Consider the following 22170-nt stretch of genomic DNA (forward strand, 5'->3'; position numbering starts at 1 on the left):
GGACAAACATCATTTACTATTGTTGAAGTTTGTTCCAGATCTGTGGTGCATAGAAGATGAATGCTGCTTCTCCATATTTGGTTTTGGTAGTGGGGATGCAGAGCAGAACTAGAACCTGAGTGATTGGTTCTAGTTGCAGGAATCAAAGCCTGGATGAGTTTTTCTGATCTGAGACTTTAGTCTCTGGTCCTGGAAATGCTCTGCAGCTGGTAGAAGGCCCAGTTTGGAACCGTCTTTATGTGGTTCTGAAGGTTCAGGTCAGAAGTCAGCCTGATCTCTGGTTTCAAACTTGAAGAACTGAAGGTGATCTAGATCTAGAGCTCTAGATCTAGAGCTCTAGATCTAGAAAATGATCTAGAGATCAGAACTCTAGATCATTCCGCTTTAGGTCCAATAATAACTGATCTGTTCTCTGCATCTGTTCAGTGATTGGATGGGGTCAAAGGTCACCTGGTGACAACATAATGTAGAGCTGTGTGGCTTCTGTGTCGTTTTGGTAACTGATCTTATTTTCTGTTGTAATCTGACCCAGTGGGGCCTTATAGATATTGAATTAGAAGGATGGATCCTTGGATGATACAACATGTGACCTCTGACCTCTGATGAGAAATTTCCTGTTGAAACTAATAAATCCCAGCATTTTATGTCAGTTCTGTTGACCTTTGGTCAAAGATCTGGGATGTTCCTGTATGTTCCATGCGGTTCTTTTGGGTCTTTCAGAACCTTCTCCTTCAGCAGGAAGCTGTGATGATGGGAACTTCCTGTTTGTTCATAAAACTGACCTTGGTTCCTAATGTTAAAGACGGACTGATCCGGGTTCGGTTTCCTGGTTCTGCTGCAGTTGAACCCGGTGTTATTGAACTTGATTTCATGTCTCTGGTTTCTCTCCTGCAGTCGGACCGGATTGCTCCATCCAGCCCTTCGTCTCGGTCCCAGAAGATCGCCAGGGCGAAGTGGGACTTCCTGTTTGGAGGTCTGACGGATCCGGGCCGCCGAAGCAGAGGTAAGAGAATCTGGTACCTTACCAGACAGAACCAGAACCCGGTAACAGTCCGAGTGAGGAGCTGGGGATCCAGCAGAAGTAAACAAGCAGCTTCCAGTAAGCCAATTAGCAGCTTAGCCTTCCAGCTCCAGCTCACTTCCTGGCCTTTATTTAGGCCGTCTGCCTCCATCAGGCGACTCCAGGCTCAACGGTTCTGACAAGCTCGACCCACAGAACCAGCCACCTTTGACCTTTTCACCATTGGGCGGTTTGTTTCTGAGCAGAAAATTCGGCAGGACGTTTAACCAGCAGTCAAGAACTGATTCAGAACAGAGGATCTGATCAGATCAGTGAATCAGTTCAGTGACTGAACTGTGGACCTGATTGGGTCCATCTAGATGAGCAGGCTGGTCAAAGCAAAAAATCTGCCCCGTTGGGACCCACTCTGCCTCAATGGGACCCCCTCTGTTCCCGATGGGACCCACTTTGCCTCATTGGGACCCAGTCTGCCCCGTTGGGACCCACTCTGCCTCAATGGGACCCACTCTGTCTCAATGGGACCCACTCTGTCCCCGTTGGGATCCACTCTGCCTCAATGGGACCCAGTCTGCCCCGTTGGGACCCACTCTGCCTCAATGGAACCCACTGTCCCCGTTGGGACCCACTCTGTCCCAACGGGACCCACTCTGCCCCGTTGGGACCCACTCTGCCTCAATGGGACCCACTCTGCCCCGTTGGGACCTACTCTGCCTCAATGGGACCCACTCTGCCTCAATGGGACCCACTCTGTCCAAATGGGACCCACTATGCCTCAATGGGACCCACTCTGTCCCCGTTGGGACCCACTCTGGCTCAATGGGACCCACTCTGTCCCCGTTGGGACCCACTCTGGCTCAATGGGACCCACTCTGTCCCAATGGGACCCATTCTGTCCCCGTTGGGACCCACTCTGTCCCAACAGGACCCACTCTGCCTCAAAGGGACCCACTCTGCCCCGTTGGGATCCACTCTGTCCCAACGGGACCCACTCTGCCTCAAAGGGACCCACTCTGCCCCGTTGGGACCCACTCTGTCCCCGTTGGGACCCACTCTGCCTCAATGGGACCCACTCTGTCCCGTTGGGAACCACTCTGTCCCCGATGGGACCCACTCTGCCTCAATGGGACTCACTCTGCCCCGTTGGGACCTACTCTGCCTCAATGGGATCCACTCTTCCTCAATGGGACCCACTCTGCCTCAATGGGACCCTCTCTGCCCCGTTGGGACCCACTCTGCCTCAATGGGACCCACTCTGCCCCGTTGGGACCTACTCTGCCTCAATGGGACCCACTCTGTCCAAATGGGACCCACTATGCCTCAATGGGACCCACTCTGTCCCCGTTGGGACCCACTCTGGCTCAATGGGACCCACTCTGTCCCCGTTGGGACCCACTCTGGCTCAATGGGACCCACTCTGTCCCAATGGGACCCATTCTGTCCCCGTTGGGACCCACTCTGTCCCAACGGGACCCACTCTGCCTCAAAGGGACCCACTCTGCCCCGTTGGGACCCACTCTGTCCCCGTTGGGACCCACTCTGTCCCAACGGGACCCACTCTGCCTCAAAGGGACCCACTCTGCCCCGTTGGGACCCACTCTGTCCCCGTTGGGACCCACTCTGCCTCAATGGGACTCACTCTGCCCCGTTGGGACCTACTCTGCCTCAATGGGATCCACTCTTCCTCAATGGGACCCACTCTGCCTCAATGGGACCCTCTGCCCCGTTGGGACCCACTCTGCCTCAATGGGACCCACTCTGTCCCCGTTGGGACCCACTCTGTCCCAATGGGACCCACTCTGTCCCCGTTGGGACCCACTCTGCCTCAATGGGACCCACTCTGTCCCAATGGGACCCACTCTGCCTCAAAGGGACCCTCTCTGCCCCGTTGGGACCCACTCTGCCTCAATGGGACCCACTCTGTCCCCGTTGGGACCCACTCTGTCCCAATGGGACCCACTCTGTCCCCGTTGGGACCCACTCTGCCTCAATGGGACCCACTCTACCCCGTTGGGACCTACTCAGCCTCAATGGGACCCACTCTGCCTCAATGGGACCCACTCTGCCTCAATGGGACCCACTCTGTCCCAATGGGACCCACTCTGCCTCAATGGGACCCAGTCTGCCCCTTTGGGACCCACTCTGCCTCAATGTAACCCACTCTGTCCCCGTTGGGACCCACTCTGCCTCAATGGGACCCACTCTGCCTCAATGGGACACACTCTGCCTCAATGGGACCCACTCTGTCCCAATGGGACCCACTCTGCCTCAAAGGGACCCTCTCTGCCCGTTGGGACACACTCTGTCCACGTTGGGACCCACTCTGCCTCAATGGGACCCACTCTGTCCCAATGGGACCCTCTCTGCCCCGTTGGGAAACCACTCTGCCTCAATGGGACCCACTCTGCCTCAATGGGACCCACTCTGCCCCGTTGGGACCTACTCTGCCTCAATGGGACCCGCTCTGCCTCAATGGGACCCACTCTGCCTCAATGGGACACACTCTGCCTCAATGGGACCCACTCTGTCCCAATGGGACCCACTCTGCCTCAAAGGGACCCTCTCTGCCCCGTTGGGACACACTCTGTCCCCGTTGGGACCCACTCTGCCTCAATGGGACCCACTCTGTCCCAATGGGACCCTCTCTGCCCCGTTGGGAAACCACTCTGCCTCAATGGGACCCACTCTGCCTCAATGGGAACCACTCTGCCCCGTTGGGACCTACTCTGCCTCAATGGGACCCGCTCTGCCTCAATGGGACCCACTCTGCCTCAATGGGACCCACTCTGCCTCAAAGGGACCCACTCTGTCCCCGTTGGGACCCACTCTGCCTCAATGGGACCCACTCTGTCCCCGTAGGGACCAACTCTGTCCCAATGGGACCCACTCTGTCCCCGTTGGGACCCACTCTGCCTCAATGGGACCCACTCTGTCCCAATGGGGCCCACTGTGCCTCAATGGGACCCAGTCTGTCCCGTTGGGACCCACTCTGTCCCCGACGGGACCCACTCTGCCTCAGTGGGACCCACTCTGTCCCGTTGGGACCCACTCTGTCCCCGTTGGGACCCACTCTGTCCCAACGGGACCCACTCTGCCTAAATGGGACCCACTCTGCCTCAATGGGACCCACTCTGCCTCAATGGAACCCACTCTGCCTCAATGGGACCCACTCTGCCTCAATGGGACCCACTCTGCCTCAATGGGGCCCACTGTGCCTCAATGGGACCCACTCTGCCTCAATGGGACCCACTCTGCCTCAATGGGACCCACTCTGTCCCAATGGGGCCCACTGTGCCTCAATGGGACCCAGTCTGTCCCGTTGGGACCCACTCTGTCCCCGACGGGACCCACTCTGCCTCAAAGGGACCCACTCTGCCTCAATGGGACCCACTCTGCCTCAATGGGGCCCACTGTGCCTCAATGGGACCCACTCTGTCCCAATGGGGCCCACTGTGCCTCAATGGGACCCAGTCTGTCCCGTTGGGAACCATTCTGTCCCCGATGGGACCCACTCTGTCCAATGGGACCCACTCTGTCCCCGTTGGGACCTACTCTGCCTCAATGGGACCCACTCTGCCTCAATGGGACTCACTCTGTCCCCGTTGGGACCCACTCTGCCTCAATGGGACCCACTCTGCCTCAATGGAACCCACTCTGTCCCAATGGGACCCACTCTGCCTCAAAGGGACCCACTCTTTCCCTGTTGGGACCCACTCTGCCTCAATGGGACCCACTCTGCCTCAATGGGACCTACTCTGTCCCAATGGGGCCCACTGTGCCTCAATGGGACCCAGTCTGTCCCGTTGGGACCAACTCTGTCCCCGACGGGACCCACTCTGCCTCAGTGGGACCCACTCTGTCCCAACGGGACCCACTCTGCCTCAAAGGGACTCACTCTGTCCCCGTTGGGACCCACTCTGCCTCAAAGGGACCCACTCTGCCCCGTTGGGACCCACTCTGTCCCAATGGGACCCACTCTGTCCCCGATGGGACCCACTCTGCCTCAATGGGACTCACTCTGCCCCGTTGGGACCCACTCTGCCTCAATGGGACCCACTCTGCCTCAGTGGGACCCACTCTGCCTCAGTGGGACCCACTCTGTCCCAACGGGACCCACTCTGCCTCAAAGGGACTCACTCTGCCTCAGTGGGACCCACTCTGTCCCAACGGGACCCACTCTGCCTCAAAGGGACCCACTCTTTCCCCGTTGGGACCCACTCTGCCTCAATGGGACCCACTCTGCCTCAATGGGACCTACTCTGTCCCAATGGGGCCCACTGTGCCTCAATGGGACCCAGTCTGTCCCGTTGGGACCCACTCTGTCCCCGACGGGACCCACTCTGCCTCAGTGGGACCCACTCTGTCCCAACGGGACCCACTCTGCCTCAATGGGACCCACTCTGCCTCAGTGGGACCCACTCTGTCCCAACGGGACCCACTCTGCCTCAAAGGGACTCACTCTGCCCCGTTGGGACCCACTCTGTCCCAATGGGACCCACTCTGTCCCCGATGGGACCCACTCTGCCTCAATGGGACTCACTCTGTCCCAATGGGACCCACTCTGCCTCAATGGGACTCACTCTGCCCCGTTGGGACCCACTCTGCCTCAATGGGACCCACTCTGCCTCAGTGGGACCCACTCTGTCCCAACGGGACCCACTCTGCCTCAATGGGACCCACTCTGCCTCAATGGGACCCACTCTGCCTCAGTGGGACCCACTCTGTCCCAACGGACCCACTCTGCCTCAATGGGACCCACTCTGCCTCAATGGGACCCACTCTGTCCCAATGGGACCCACTCTGTCCCCGATGGGACCCACTCTGCCTCAATGGGACTCACTCTGTCTCAATGGGGCCCACTGTGCCTCAATGGGACCCGGTTTGTCCCGTTGGGACCCACTCTGCCTCAATGGGACTCACTCTGTCCCCGTTGGGACCCACTCTGTCCCAATGGGACCCACTCTGTCCCCGATGGGACCCACTCTGCCTCAATGGGACTCACTCTGTCCCAATGGGACCCACTCTGCCTCAATGGGACTCACTCTGCCCCGTTGGGACCCACTCTGCCTCAATGGGACCCACTCTGCCTCAATGGGACTCACTCTGTCCCCGTTGGGACCCACTCTGTCCCCGATGGGACCCACTCTGCCTCAATCGGACTCACTCTGCCCCGTTGGGACCCACTCTGCCTCAGTGGGACCCACTCTGTCCCAACGGGACCCACTCTGCCTCAATGGGACCCACTCTGTCCCAACGGACCCACTCTGCCTCAATGGGACCCACTCTGCCTCAGTGGGACCCACTCTGTCCCAACGGGACCCACTCTGCCTCAAAGGGACTCACTCTGCCCCGTTGGGACCCACTCTGTCCCAATGGGACCCACTCTGTCCCCGATGGGACCCACTGTGTCCCAATGGGACCCACTCTGTCCCCGTTGGGACCCACTCTGCCTCAATGGGACTCACTCTGTCCCCGTTGGGACCCACTCTGTCCCTGTTGGGACCCACTCTGCCTCAATGGGACCCACTCTTTCCCAATGGGACCCACTCTGTTCCGTTGGGACCCACTCTGTCCCCGACCAGACCCACTCTGCCTCAATGGGACCCACTCTGTCCCCGATGGGACCCACTGTGTCCCAATGGGACCCACTCTGTCCCCGTTGGGACCCACTCTGCCTCAATGGGACTCACTCTGTCCCCGTTGGGACCCACTCTGTCCCCGTTGGGACCCACTCTGCCTCAATGGGACCCACTCTTTCCCAATGGGACCCACTCTGTTCCGTTGGGACCCACTCTGTCCCCGACCAGACCCACTCTGCCTCAATGGGACCCACTCTGCCTCAGTGGGACCCACTCTGTCCCAACGGGACCCACTCTGCCTCAAAGGGACTCACTGTGCCCCGTTGGGACCCACTCTGTCCCCGATGGGACCCACTCTGCCTCAATGGGACTCACTCTGTCCCAATGGGACCCACTCTGCCTCAATGGGACCCACTGTGCCTCAGTGGGACCCACTCTGTCCCAACGGGACCCACTCTGCCTCAATGGGACCCACTCTGCCTCAATGGGACCCACTCTGCCTCAGTGGGACCCACTCTGTCCCAACGGGACCCACTCTGCCTCAATGGGACCCACTCTGCCTCAATGGGACCCACTCTGTCCCAATGGGACCCACTCTGTCCCCGATGGGACCCACTGTGTCCCAATGGGACCCACTTTGTCCCCGTTGGGACCCACTCTGCCTCAATGGGACTCACTCTGTCCCCGTTGGGACCCACTCTGTCCCCGTTGGGACCCACTCTGCCTCAATGGGACCCACTCTTTCCCAATGGGACCCACTCTGTTCCGTTGGGACCCACTCTGTCCCCGACCAGACCCACTCTGCCTCAATGGGACCCACTCTGCCTCAGTGGGACCCACTCTGTCCCAACGGGACCCACTCTGCCTCAAAGGGACTCACTGTGCCCCGTTGGGACCCACTCTGTCCCCGATGGGACCCACTCTGCCTCAATGGGACTCACTCTGTCCCAATGGGACCACTCTGCCTCAATGGGACCCACTCTGCCTCAGTGGGACCCACTCTGTCCCAACGGGACCCACTCTGCCTCAATGGGGCCCACTGTGCCTCAATGGGACCCGGTTTGTCCCGTTGGGACCCACTCTGCCTCAATGGGACTCACTCTGTCCCCGTTGGGACCCACTCTGTCCCAATGGGACCCACTCTGTCCCCGATGGGACCCACTCTGCCTCAATGGGACTCACTCTGCCCCGTTGGGACCCACTCTGCCTCAATGGGACCCACTCTGCCTCAATGGGACTCACTCTGTCCCCGTTGGGACCCACTCTGTCCCCGATGGGACCCACTCTGCCTCAATCGGACTCACTCTGCCCCGTTGGGACCCACTCTGCCTCAGTGGGACCCACTCTGTCCCAACGGGACCCACTCTGCCTCAATGGGACCCACTCTGCCTCAATGGGACCCACTCTGCCTCAGTGGGACCCACTCTGTCCCAACGGGACCCACTCTGCCTCAAAGGGACTCACTCTGCCCCGTTGGGACCCTCTGTCCCCGATGGGACCCACTCTGTCCCCGATGGGACCCACTGTGTCCCAATGGGACCCACTCTGTCCCCGTTGGGACCCACTCTGCCTCAATGGACTCACTCTGTCCCAATGGGACCCACTCTGCCTCAATGGGACTCACTCTGCCCCGTTGGGACCCACTGTGTCCCAATGGGACCCACTCTGTCCCCGATGGGACCCACTGTGTCCCAACGGGACCCACTCTGCCTCAAAGGGACTCACTCTGCCCGTTGGGACCCACTGTGTCCCAATGGGACCCACTCTGTCCCCGATGGGACCCACTGTGTCCCAATGGGACCCACTCTGTCCCCGTTGGGACCCACTCTGCCTCAATGGGACCCAATCTGCCTCAATGGGACTCACTCTGTCCCCGTTGGGACCCACTCTGCCTCAAAGGGACCCACTCTGCCCCGTTGGGACCCACTCTGTCCCCGTTGGGACCCACTCTGCCTCAATGGGACCCACTCTGTCCCCGATGGGACCCACTCTGTCCCAACGGGACCACTCTGCCTCAAAGGGACTCACTCTGCCCCGTTGGGACCCACTCTGTCCCGATGGGACCCACTCTGTCCCCGATGGGACCCACTGTGTCCCAATGGGACCCACTCTGTCCCCGTTGGGACCCACTCTGCCTCAATGGGACCCACTCTGCCTCAATGGGATCCACTCTGTCCCCGTTGGGACCCACTCTGTCCCAATGGGACCCACTCTGTCCCCGATGGGACCCACTCTGCCTCAATGGGACTCACTCTGTCCCAATGGGACCCACTCTGCCTCAATGGGACTCACTCTGCCCCGTTGGGACCCACTCTGCCTCAATGGGACCCACTCTGCCTCAGTGGGACCCACTCTGTCCCAATGGGACCCACTCTGCCTCAATGGGACTCACTCTGCCCCGTTGGGACCCACTGTGTCCCAATGGGACCCACTCTGTCCCCGATGGGACCCACTGTGTCCCAATGGGACCCACTCTGTCCCCGTTGGGACCCACTCTGCCTCAATGGGACCCAATCTGCCTCAATGGGACTCACTCTGTCCCCTGCCCACTCTGCCTCAAAGGGACCCACTCTGCCCCGTTGGGACCCACTCTGTCCCCGTTGGGACCCACTCTGCCTCAATGGGACCCACTCTGTCCCCGATGGGACCCACTGTGTCCCAATGGGACCCACTCTGTCCCCGTTGGGACCCACTCTGCCTCAATGGGACCCAATCTGCCTCAATGGGACTCACTCTGTCCCCGTTGGGACCCACTCTGCCTCAAAGGGACCCACTCTGCCCCGTTGGGACCCACTCTGTCCCCGTTGGGACCCACTCTGCCTCAATGGGACCCACTCTGTCCCCGATGGGACCCACTGTGTCCCAATGGGACCCACTCTGCCTCAATGGGACTCACTCTGTCCCCGTTGGGACCCACTCTGTCCCAATGGGACCCACTCTGTCCCCGATGGGACCCACTCTGCCTCAATGGGACTCACTGTGTCCCAATGGGACCCACTCTGCCTCAAACGGACTCACTCTGCCCCGTTGGGACCCACTCTGCCTCAAACGGACTCACTCTGCCCGTTGGGACCCACTCTGTCCCCGTTGGGACTCACTCTGCCCCATTGGGACCCACTCTGCCTCAGTGGGACTCATGCAGCTGGAAACTGATGGACTCACTCTGTGAGGGATGAATTGTTGTTTTGTTCTTTGGCCTGAAACGTCGTTTCCTCCTGGGGATTAATAAAGTTTATTCAATCTCTTCATGCAGACGTTTCGTCCTTCACGCCACCACCGAGCGGCTCGCCCAGCACCACCCCGCCCTCCTCCCTCCACCTGCAGCTGACCAATCAGAGGAGGGGGAGGGACCAGCAGAACCAGAAGCTCTCTCATCACGAGGTGCAGCAGGTCGAGGTGGAGCTGGTGACCCCTGACCCCCGAAGCCCCGCCCCAAAGACCGGCATCATCCGGCGGTCCATCAAGTACTCTGAGACGGACCTGGACGCCGTGCCGCTGCGCTGCTACCGGGAGACAGACCTGGACGAGGTGAACTGGTTTACTTTACTGAATCAGTTCAGACGGACTTGGACGAGGTGAACTGGTTCACTTTACTGAATCAGTTCAGACGGACTTGGACGAGGTGAACTAGTTCTGATTTTGGCTGATATAAAGTTAAAGTTGTATCGCAATATTTTATGGTTCTACGATAAAAACCAATAATTTCTAGTTTCTGAAGGACTGCATGTTGTAATTTATTGATCAAAATTTATCGCCTCGATAACCGATGCGACAATCGCCCCGCCCCCTGCAGGTGATGCGAGCGGAGGCCGAGACCGCCGAAGAGGCCGGTCCGGGTTTCAGCCGCAGCGTTCTGGGAAAGTCCTGCTTCAGCCCGGAGGACGGGTCGTCCAGGTTCGACCCGACGGGCCTCAGGGAGCAAAACGGCCAGGTGGAGGAGGACGAGGAAGATGAGGAGGAGGAGGGCGTGGCCAGCTGGGCCAGCGTCCGCATGCAGGGCGACCGCCAGAGGCAGCGCGCCGCCAGAGAGGAAGACGAGGTCCTCGGTCTGCTGCTGAAGGGGTGAGGCCGTCCTCCTCTGGTTTCCACGGTAACCACCGCTCAGGTCTGACCCGTCTCCTCCTCCAGAACCACGGCACCGCCATCCGAGGACCACGGCGGCCTGAGGTCGCCGGCGGCGGTCGTCGCCCGGCGACCGTCAGAGAGCCAGTTGGACTCGTTCAGCCGCCACTTCGAGAACATCATGGAGTCGCACCGCGCCAAGGGGACGTCATACAGCAGCCTGGACAGCGTGGACCTGCTCACCTCCGGATCCACCTCCGTCTTCACCTTCGACCTGCCCACGCTCACCCCCGAGATACAGGTAGGTCGGTTCTGGAGGGCCCGGGTCAGTGGCCGCATGGCACCGGGCCGCCACTGACCCGTTTCTCTGTCCAGAGTCAGATCTGCGAGAGCGCCAAGCAGATCCTGGAGCTGAGCTTCGCTCCGCTGACCCGGCCCGAGTCGTCCTCCTCTGACACGGCCCTCGGCGCCGGGCCGGGCCCCCCGGTCCGATCCCGGTCTGAGAAGGACACATGGCGGCGCTCCATCGTCAGAGACAGCTTCAGGAAGGCGACGTCGGTGCCAGTGCTGCACAGCAGGTGAGTCCCACCCAAAGGTTCTGATCCAGACGACTGCTTGTGACGGGTTCTGCTGGATGGTTCTGTTCTGAGCAGAGATTCTGCTTCTGGACCTTCTGACTGTAGAGCCTGCTGCAGTACCACTGAGTGGCCACAGGGAGGCAGCACCTCCATGTAGTTCTGGTCGTGTTGACTGGTTTTGATCAGCAGCAGAAAAATCAGAACTCATTCAGATTAGACCAAAGGTCTAACAGAACCAGCTGAAGCAGAAATCCCAATCAGTTTCTTATGAGCAGAACAAACCCAGAAACCGGAACCGATCTGACCGGAACTCAGAACCCTGCAGAACTGAGTGGGTCCATCACCGGCTGCTTCCCTGCGTGGGCCCTGATGCGATCATAGGAAAAGTAATAATAGCAATAATAGTAATAACAATAATAATAGTAATAATAGTTATAATAGTAATAATAGCAATAATAGTAATAATAGCAATAATAGTTATAATAGTAATAATAGTTATAATAGTAATAATAGCAATAATAGTAATAATAGCAATAATAGTTATAATAGTAATAATAGTAATAATAGTCATAATAGTAATAATAGCAATAATAGTATAATAGCAATAATAGTTATAATAGTAATAATAGCAACAATAGTAATAATAGTCATAATAGTAATAATAGCAATAATAGTTATAATAGTTATAATAGTAATAATAGTTATAATAGTAATAATAGCAATAATAGTTATAATAGTAATAATAGCAATAATAGTAATAATAGCAACAATAGTAATAATAGTCATAATAGTAATAATAGCAATAATAGTTATAATAGTTATAATAGTAATAATAGTTATAATAGTAATAATAGTCATATTAGTAATAATAGCAATAATAGTAATAATAGCAATAATAGTAATAATAGTCATAATAGTAATAATAGCAATAATAGTAATAATAGTTATAATAGTAATAATAGTTATAATAGTAATAATAGTCATAATAGTAATAATAGCAATATTAGTTATAATAGTAATAATAGTCATAATAGTAATAATAGCAATAATAGTTATAATAGTAATAATAGTTATAATAGTAATAATAGCAATAATAGTAATAATAGTCATAATAGTAATAATAGCAATAATAGTAATAATAGCAATAATAGTTATAATAGTAATAGTAATAATAGTCATAATAGTAATAATAGCAATAATAGTTATAATTGTAATAATAGTAATAATAGTCATAATAGTAATAATAGCAATAATAGTAATAATAGTCATAATAGTAATAATAGTAATATAGTTATAATAGTAATAATAGCAATAATAGTAATAATAGCAATAATAGTTATAATAGTAATAATAGTAATAATAGCAATAATAGTCATAATATTAATAATAGCAATAATAGTTATAATGGTAATAATAGTAATAATAGTAATAATAGCAATAATAGTAATAATAGCAATAATAGTTATAATAGTAATAATAGTAATAATAGTCATAATAGTAATAATAGCAATAATAGTTATAATAGTAATAATAGTTATAATAGTAATAATAGCAACAATAGTAATAATAGTCATAATAGTAATAATAGCAATAATAGTTATAATAGTTATAATAGTAATAATAGTTATAATAGTAATAATAGCAATAATAGTAATAATAGTCATATTAGTAATAATAGCAATAATAGTAATAATAGCAATAATAGTAATAATAGTCATAATAGTAATAATAGCAATAATAGTAATAATAGTTATAATAGTAATAATAGTTATAATAGTAATAATAGTCATAATAGTAATAATAGCAATATTAGTTATAATAGTAATAGTTATAATAGTAATAATAGTAATAGTAATAATAGTCATAATAGTAATAATAGCAATAATAGTTATAATAGTAATAATAGTAATAATAGTTATAATAGTAATAATAGCAATAATAGTAATAATAGTCATAATAGTAATAATAGCAATAATAGTAATAATAGCAATAATAGTTATAATAGTAATAGTAATAATAGTCATAATAGTAATAATAGCAATAATAGTTATAATAGTAATAGTAATAATAGTCATAATAGTGATAATAGCAATAATAGTAATAATAGTCATAATAGTAATAATAGCAATAATAGTAATAATAGTCATAATAGTAATAATAGCAATAATAGTTATAATAGTAATAGTCATAATAGCAATAATAGCAATAATAGTAATAACAGTAATAATAGTTATAATAGTAATAATAGCAATAATAGTAATAATAGTCATAATAGTAATAATAGCAATAATAGTAATAATAGCAATAATAGTAATAATAGCAATAATAGTCATAATAGCAATAATAGTCATAATAGTAATAATAGTAATAATAGCAATAATAGTAATAATAGCAATAATAGTAATAATAGTAATAATAGCAATAATAGTAATAATAGTCATAATAGTAATAATAGCAATAATAGTAATAATAGCAATAATAGTAATAATAGCAATAATAGTAATAATAGTAATAATAGCAATAATAGTAATAATAGTAATAATAGCAATAATAGTAATAATAGCAATAATAGTAATAATAGTAATAATAGCAATAATAGTATTAGCCCTTATGCTAATGTTAGCTTTGTAGCCAGTGCCTTTAATAACCAGGTCCAGACCAGAACTGTGTTAAGGTCATTTAATGTTTGGTTTCTGGCTGATGGTGTGACGGTGGCTCGGCGCAGAGCCAACCGTCCAAACGAAGCGGTCCCAGGTTCGATTCCCGACCGCCGGTGCACATGGTGACCAGTCGGATCAGCAGAACCAGCCGGCCCGGTTCTACGGCCTTCATGAATCTCTGTGGATCTCTGTTCGTCTCCTGAATCATCACCAGCTGGAGTATCTGCAGCAGACGGAGCGCCGGGCCGAGCCGCACTTCTGAGCCGACCCATTCCCGCCATCTTGCCGTCATCCGCACCTGGAGGCCTTTCAGCTCGTCACCATGGCAACACTGAGTCACCACAGGCAGGAAAACAGAGAGGAGATCTGTCACGACTCAGCGGCTGGTTCTGACACCTGCAGGGTCACATGACCGCCAGAACCATCCGATGGGTTTGATCGGTTCCATTCATCCAAAGGAAGCCTCCAGAACTTCTGGGTTGGGTCCACTCCATTGTTTCCTGCAGAACCATGCCTTCAGTTCAGCAGCTCTTCATACCAGAACGTTCCAGCTTGGTCCAAGCTGACCTCTTGACCTTTCCCTGGTTCAGTGAAGGTCTCTTCTTCTTGGACTGAAAATATCTTCTAACTTCCTGTTTCCTGTTCTGAGTGTTTACTTCCTGAACTCTCATTGGAGTGAAAGATCGGCTTTCCGCCATATCTCATCCTGCTGAGTGTAGACGCCCAGAACCCACCAGAAAAGAACCGACCCAAACAGAACCGGGCTTTACTGTCTGCACCAGGAAACGGGTCAGAACCACAGAGCCGGAGGAATGCAAACCAGGGGAGCAGCCAAACAGCAACAGCAGCTGCTGCTCACACACACACACACACACACACACACACACACACACACACATACACACACACACACACACACACACACACACACACGTACACACACACACACACACGTACACACACACACACACAGGTACACACACACACACGTACACACACACACACACGTACACACACACACACACACGTACACACACACACACACGTACACACACACACAGGTACACACACACACACGTACACACACACACACACGTACACACACACACACACGTAAACACACACACACACACACACGTACACACACACACACACGTACACACACACACACACGTACACACACACACGTACACACACACACACACACACACACACGTTCGTGTCCATTTATTGGAGGTTGGGAGGGAAATTCCTCATGATTTCATCCAGACTGAATCTCAGAGACGGGATGGAGAGAAAGACCTCCCACTCCTGTCAGAAAAACAGAAACCTTTCTCTTCTTCCTCCTCCCTGAAATTTGTGTTGATCTCTACCATCTGTGACCTCTGACCTCCTCTCATTGATGTCTCCATCGGAGTCAGGTTCTGCTGGGCTCAGGTCCTGGTTCTGTCCAGAATTAATTCTGAAGCAGAAGTTCAGCAAACCGCAGACAGAAACTTCCAGGAAGGGAAGAGGAGACAAAGAGAGGAAGAGGAGGAGGAAAAGCAGGAGGAGGAGCGTTCCTGTCGGCCCGGGAGGAAGCTCATACCTCCGAGGGAAACCAGGAGGATCGGACTGAGAACGCTGGGAAGCTGGAAAGCCGAGGGAACGCTGCGGCTTTCAGAGCCTCAGAACAAGAACAGGAGATGATGTCGTACCAGGATATGTCATAATGCCTCAGAGGTGCCGAGGCCGTCTGATTGGCCACTGAGAGGGGGACTGTGGGAGGGCCAGGTCGTAATGGCGACCTACTTGCTGTGCTGGGGGGCGGGGCTCTGGAGGATCGGTACCTGCTACCTTACCCGGCCGTGTACAGGTGAGGCTCTGGACCGGTTCTGATGGTTCTGGACCGGTTCTGATGGTTCTGGACCAGGTCCTGATGGTTCTGGACCAGGTTCTGATGTTCTGGACCGGTTCTGATGGTTCTGGCCGGTTCTGATAGGATCAGGAAGCTCAGGATCTGCAGATCGGCCCGGTTTGGACTAGAACTCCTGAGATAGGCCTGTTCTTAGATATGTGTTCACCGGCCACTTTATAGGTACAGCGAGCTGAAAATGGATCGGATTCAGTTAGTTCTTTATGGCTCGGATACAAACTGGACCCTAAGGGGTTCTGAGGATTCCAGCCGGATCAGAACCGAGTCAGCCAGGTTCAACAGAGTCTCCATCTGCTGTAGCTGGTTCCGGTTCTGTCAGTGGGTTTGGTTCTGGTCTGGGTTCTAATCCAAATGGTAGAACTGTAGCTCTGACTCCTCTCTGTCTGGTTTCGGTTCTGTCTGGTCCCAGCTTTCTGTCCTGACCAGGACGGTTATGATCAGGTTCTGGTTCGGTTCTGGTCCAGATGAAAGAACTCTGCTCTGGTTTAGACACCAAAGCAGTTCAACTCGACAGACGTCTCACTCTGCTTATATTTGCCTCTGATTAAACATAACCTGAAACTGAACTGAGCAGAACCAGAGGTAGTTTGGGCCGTACGCTCGTTCAGACTGTCTTATCGTCATGGTGATGGACTTCATATGAACTCTTCAGATGGAGGAAATGTTTCTCAATGTTTAGCTACATTAGCTCTTTGAATGCTCTGCAGTATGGACCCAGAATGGTTCTGGTTCTAGCAGCTGGGCTGGCGTTAGGATTGGAGCTGTGGGTTTATTGGTCGGGAAGGTTCTGATGGTTCAGATCCAACAGAGATCTGAACAGAACCGGTCCAAGAATCTGATGCAGTTTCTCCAGAAAACTAGCTCAGCCTGGCGGTAACATGCTAGCTCTGTTGGCCCGTTAGCGTCCATTTGGTTTTTATTTTACCAAATATTACAGTTGACATAAATCTTAAAATCTGCTCAAGTACTAATGTGTTTATAGTCTTATAATATGAAAAAACATATCAATCAAATGTCAATATTTTGCTGCTCGGGGTTCAGTAATCACCTGGTGGAAAACTGGAAATGATGAGAAAACATTTGCTGGGTGAAAAACTCCATTAATTCTATTATGAAGTTTTCATGTGTTTTTTTAGTCACGTTTTGCTTCCTGGGATGTTATTGACTATTTTATTGAATTGAATGCAGGATTTGTGAGGCGAACTCTGATTGGATGAAACAGACCTGCCTGTGATTGGTGAGTGGTGCAGACAGAACTAATCGCTGCCAGAACCCGATGTGAGTTAGATGTAAATATTCAGCATTCAAAGCGAGAATTAAACACAGGTCAGTCTCACAGGGACCTTCAAATATACCCATAAAAAAAATGCCATCCCTAAAAGATAACGCCCTGGGCAGTTGCCCATATCGCCCATGTCAGAAACCACAACTGTCTGCATCATTAAACATAGTGATTAAGACAATGCATTAATGGTACACAAAGCTCAACTATTAACACTGTCCAAGCGCAACAAGCAAGAAGTAACCAAGCAGAAGGACTATGACTGTTCTCACCTGTCTGCCACCATGACAGGAGACGCAAACAATCAAAGAGCAATGAGCATGCTCTGCGTTCTAGTTTTATTTATTCACCAATTAAATAAATCTACATATATTTTAATTAAATAACATAATAGCTACTGCAGTGTATGCAGAGCATCACAAGAACAAAGACCGCCTCTCGGTGAGGCTTCAGTCCTATAGGACTTAGTAAAGATCCGTCCAGAACAATCAGATGGTTTGTGAATATCACTTCACCATACAGCAGACTTTGGTCACAGCGTTGTCCCATATATGCGACACCTCAGTCAACACCTCCACACATTTTTTATTGCAGATGCAACATATGAGACTCTGTACAGCTAGCTTTGCTGACATCACATATCTTACCTTTCTTTAAGCTTCTCTTCCAAGTGACACTAAAAGTTGGACGAAGTCCTCGTCACATGTCGCCATGTCTTATGATTTATGTAGAGGAAATCTTTTACTCACATAGACAGACAGCTTGTCCCACTCAGAAACCACTGCAATACCTTGGAGCACTGCAGGTTGGGTTCTGGTTCTGGTTCTGGTTCAGATGGGGTGAAGCAGGGAGCTTCCTGCTCTGGATGCGTCTCTCCAGCAGGAAGGAGCTGCAGACGGAAACATCCGGATTCCTCCAGGAAACTTCCTGTCCTCTGGGAGGGAAATGCGGCAGACTGGAACCGGACTAAGGTTCTGGAGGTTCTACAGATGGTTCTGGAGGTTCTACAGATGGTTCTGGAGGTTCTACAGATGGTTCTGGAGGTTCTACAGATGGTTCTGGTTAGCCGGTTCTGGTTAGCCAGTTCTGGTTAGCCGGTTCTGGTTAGCCAGTTCTGGTTAGCCAGTCTGGTTAGCCGGTTCTGGTTAGCCGGTTCTGGTTAGCCAGTTCTGGTTAGCCAGTTCTGGTTAGCCGGTTCTGGTTAGCCGTTCTGGTTAGCCAGTTTGGTTAGCCGGTTCTGGTTAGCCGGTTCTGGTTAGCCGGTTCTGGTAGCAGCATTATTCAAGCTCAGACATCATGGGATGTTTGGTGGTGTGGTTTCCATAGCGACAGTGGGAGGAAGCTGGGCCGGTTACAGGAACCGGGTCGGGTCCACGCTGCGGCTGACCCACTTCCTCCTTTCTGACTTCACTTCCTGCGGTGGCACCAAAAGGTCCATTTGGTAGCCGGGCCGGACCGGAGCAGCGCCATGGAGGACCAAGGCAGCCCTGTAGTCAAGCGGTGGGTCCAGGTTAGGATTCTGGTTCTGGTCCAGGTTAGGGTTCTGGTTCTGACTAGACGCTTGGTGAGTGTTGGCAGGTTCTCTCTGGACCCAGTTGTTTGCTTCTTCAGCTGTTGATCAGAACTTTGGGTTCATCTTTGTGTTTCCAACCGAAGGAATCAGAACCTTTCTGACTCTTGAAAGCCAGAAGCAGAAGTTCTGTTTGGGTCGGTACCAACGGTCCAGACCAGTCCAGCAGCTGTTTGTTTGCTGTGTTGCACGGCGATGGGTCAGACAGCCTGCAGTTCTGTTGGTTCTGCTGAGTGACTCTCATCGTGTCTCCAGGGAGCGTCAAGCGGACCAGCTCGACCCAGAGGTTCTGGAGGTTCTGACCAACGGCCTGAAACCGGACCTGGAGGCAGCCCGGCGCCTCGCCAAGCGGCTCTATGCTCTGGACGGGTTTCGCAAGTCCGACGTGGCACCGCACCTCAGCAAGAAGTCAGTCTGGGTCCAAACCCGTTCTGGAACCAGAGCGTTTGGGTCGGATGTTCTGGATTGACTGAGCTTCCTGTTCTTATCCTGCAGTAACGACTTCAGCCAGTTGGTGGCGCAGGAGTACCTGGAGCACTTCAACTTCAGCGGCTTTGAACATCGACCAGGCTCTCAGGTGAGTGCTGGTTCTGGTACTAGGCTCGGTTCTGGCCCAGTTTCTGATGAGGTTAAACAGGAAGGTCAACTACTGAATCAATGAATGAGTGAAAGGTTCTGGTTCTGATTAGGGCTGTTATAAACCAATGTTAGGATTCGAGAAATCTATCGATTTTTCTTACGGATAATCGGATAAAAAAAGATCAAATAAAACATTATTAAATCTAACATAACAGCTGTGTTATCAACATCAGTCCAGTTTTTCACATTAGAGCTGCCTTAACAGTAACTTTTCTGTAGCTTAGAGAATTATCCTGTAACAATAACAGCTCACTTTCTAAGAAAAGTTATACAAGAATCTGAAATCATATTCAATATAATAATAAAAAGCAGGCTCACAGATACACTTATAAAAATGTCTGTGCTCCAGCTTTTGGTTTCATCTTCAGTCAGTTTAACAGGTGAACTCTCGCCTTGCCCAAACATTTATAGTTTTTGTATTCATGTTGGCGACGGGATTTAACTCCTTTGTTCGTCACTCACAGAAACATCTACCTGCAACATGGCGCCTCAACGTGAGACGTCATATCACATATGAGATCGGGCTGCGCTCCATCCCCGTCTCATATGTGATATGAGACTGAACAAAGCCGCCCGCCATGTTCAGTCTATCTGCTACCAGTATCAATACTCCTGCAGCTCTTCCCGCCGTCCCTCCCTGAACCAGCAGCTCCAGAGGAGAAAAGCTGCCGTACTGCAGCTGTCGCGGCAGCTGGATGCCTATTGGTCCCCAAAAACCATGAAAACCAGGACATGCTCACCAATCATAAAATTCTCACAGGCTGAACTACAAATCGGACGTTATACTGCTAACACTTAGCTTTTGTCAACAACTCAGAGGCGGAAGTCAGAGCTCCGCGCGGCTGGAGCACGGTGCTAAATAATAAAACATAAACTAATGAAGCTTCGAGGCAGATACATTTTCCTCGAGAAATTTTAAGATTTGAGGTACTCGAATCGTTCGAAGCATCGTTTCAGCCCGAGTTCTGATCCAGTGTCTCTCTGACTTCTGGTTCTGGTTCAGGACGTTTCTGACCCGGTTTTTCTCTGATGGGAGAAACCCAGGAGAGAGAGAGAGTCCTCGCTCACTTCTCCAGGAGATACAGGCAGTGTAACCCCCAGACGCTGTCCACTGAAGGTACCTGAACTTCACCTGAACCTCACATGTTCACCTGTAGTACACCTAGCTGTCTCATCTGCCCCTCGCTGTCTCTCTCTCTCTCAGACAGCGTCCACACCCTCACCTGCGCCGTCATGCTGTTGAACACTGATCTCCATGGAAACGTGAGTGTCTCCTTCGTCTTCCTCATCAGGTTTACTGATGTGGTCACATGACTGGCTTCCCGACAGGAACTATTTTTCCAAAAATATCTTTACTGTAATTTTAACAGTTTAGACAAACACCTTGAACATTCTGCAAAGTATGACAGTAGCAGAAGTAACAGTAGCAGTAGTAGCAGAAGTAACAGTAACAGTAGTAGCAGTAGTAGCAGTAGTAACAGTAACAGTAGTAGCAGTAGTAGCAGTAGTAACAGTAGCAGTAGTAGCAGAAGTAACAGTAGCAGTAGTAGCAGTAGTAACAGTAGCAGTAGTAGCAGTAGTAACAGTAGCAGTAGTAGCAGAAGTAACAGTAGCAGTAGTAGCAGTAGTAACAGTAGCAGTAGTAGCAGTAGTAACAGTAGCAGTAGTAGCAGAAGTACAGTAGCAGTAGTAGCAGTAGTAACAGTAGCAGTAGTAGCAGTAGTAACAGTAGCAGTAGTAGCAGAAGTAACAGTAACAGTAGTAGCAGTAGTAACAGTAGCAGTAGTAGCAGTAGTAACAGTAGCAGTAGTAGCAGTAGTAACAGTAGCAGTAGTAGCAGAAGTAACAGTAGCAGTAGTAGCAGTAGTAACAGTAACAGTAGTAGCAGTAGTAGCAGTAGTAGCAGTAGTAACAGTAGCAGTAGTAGCAGTAGTAACAGTAGCAGTAGTAGCATTAGTAGCAGTAGTAACAGTAGCAGTAGTAGCAGTAGTAACAGTAGCAGTAGTAGCAGTAGTAACAGTAGCAGTAGTAGCAGTAGTAGCAGTAGTAACAGTAGCAGTAGTAGCATTAGTAGCAGTAGTAACAGTAGCAGTACATTAGTAGCAGTAGTAACAGTAGCAGTAGTAGCAGTAGTAACAGTAGCAGTAGTAGCAGTAGTAACAGTAGCAGTAGTAGCAGTAGTAGCAGTAGTAACAGTAGCAGTAGTAGCAGAAGTAACAGTAACAGTAGTAGCAGTAGTAACAGTAGTAGCAGTAGTAACAGTAGCAGTAGTAGCAGAAGTAACAGTAACAGTAGTAGCAGTAGTAGCAGTAGTAGCAGTAGTAACAGTAGCAGTAGTAGCAGAAGTAACAGTAGCAGTAGTAGCAGTAGTAGCAGTAGTAGCAGTAGTAACAGTAGCATAGTAGCAGAAGTAACAGTACAGTAGTAGCAGTAGTACAGTAGTAGCAGTAGTAGCAGTAGTACAGTAGTAGCAGTAGTAGCAGTAGTAACAATAGTAGCAGTAGTAGCAGTAGTAGCAGTAGTAGCAGTAGTACCAGTAGTAGCAGTAGTAGCAGTAGTAACAGTAGTAGCAGTAGTAACAGTAACAGTAGTAGCAGTAGTAGCAGTAGTAACAGTAGCAGTAGTAGCAGAAGTAACAGTAACAGTAGTAGCAGTAGTACCAGTAGTAGCAGTAGTAGCAGTAGTACCAGTAGTAGCAGTAGTAGCAGTAGTAACAGTAGTAGCAGTAGTAGCAGTAGTAACAGTAGTAGCAGTAGTAGCAGTAGTAACAGTAGTAGCAGTAGTAACAGTAACAGTAGTAGCAGTAGTAGCAGTAACAGTAGCAGCAGTAGTAGCAATAGTAGCAGTAACAGTAGTAGCAGTAGCAG

The 22170-nt window shown here is 50.6% G+C and overlaps 1 protein-coding gene across 1 annotated transcript in view; it reads left to right on the forward strand.

Annotated features, from left to right (window-relative positions):
* LOC129355077 (uncharacterized) overlaps nt 1–22170 on the forward strand; it is a 43418-nt gene that overhangs the window by 5326 nt on the left and 15922 nt on the right. Inside the window, 9 exon segments of the mRNA XM_055024635.1 lie at nt 895–1003; nt 9851–10125; nt 10391–10659; nt 10726–10960; nt 11035–11237; nt 18920–19072; nt 19160–19245; nt 20307–20420; nt 20508–20566. Coding sequence (XP_054880610.1) covers nt 895–1003; nt 9851–10125; nt 10391–10659; nt 10726–10960; nt 11035–11237; nt 18920–19072; nt 19160–19245; nt 20307–20420; nt 20508–20566 — 1503 coding nt within the window.

Source organism: Poeciliopsis prolifica, unplaced genomic scaffold, assembly GCF_027474105.1.
Source record: "Poeciliopsis prolifica strain line A6 unplaced genomic scaffold, Auburn_PproV2 SCAFFOLD124, whole genome shotgun sequence".
Classification (NCBI taxonomy): domain Eukaryota; kingdom Metazoa; phylum Chordata; class Actinopteri; order Cyprinodontiformes; family Poeciliidae; genus Poeciliopsis; species Poeciliopsis prolifica.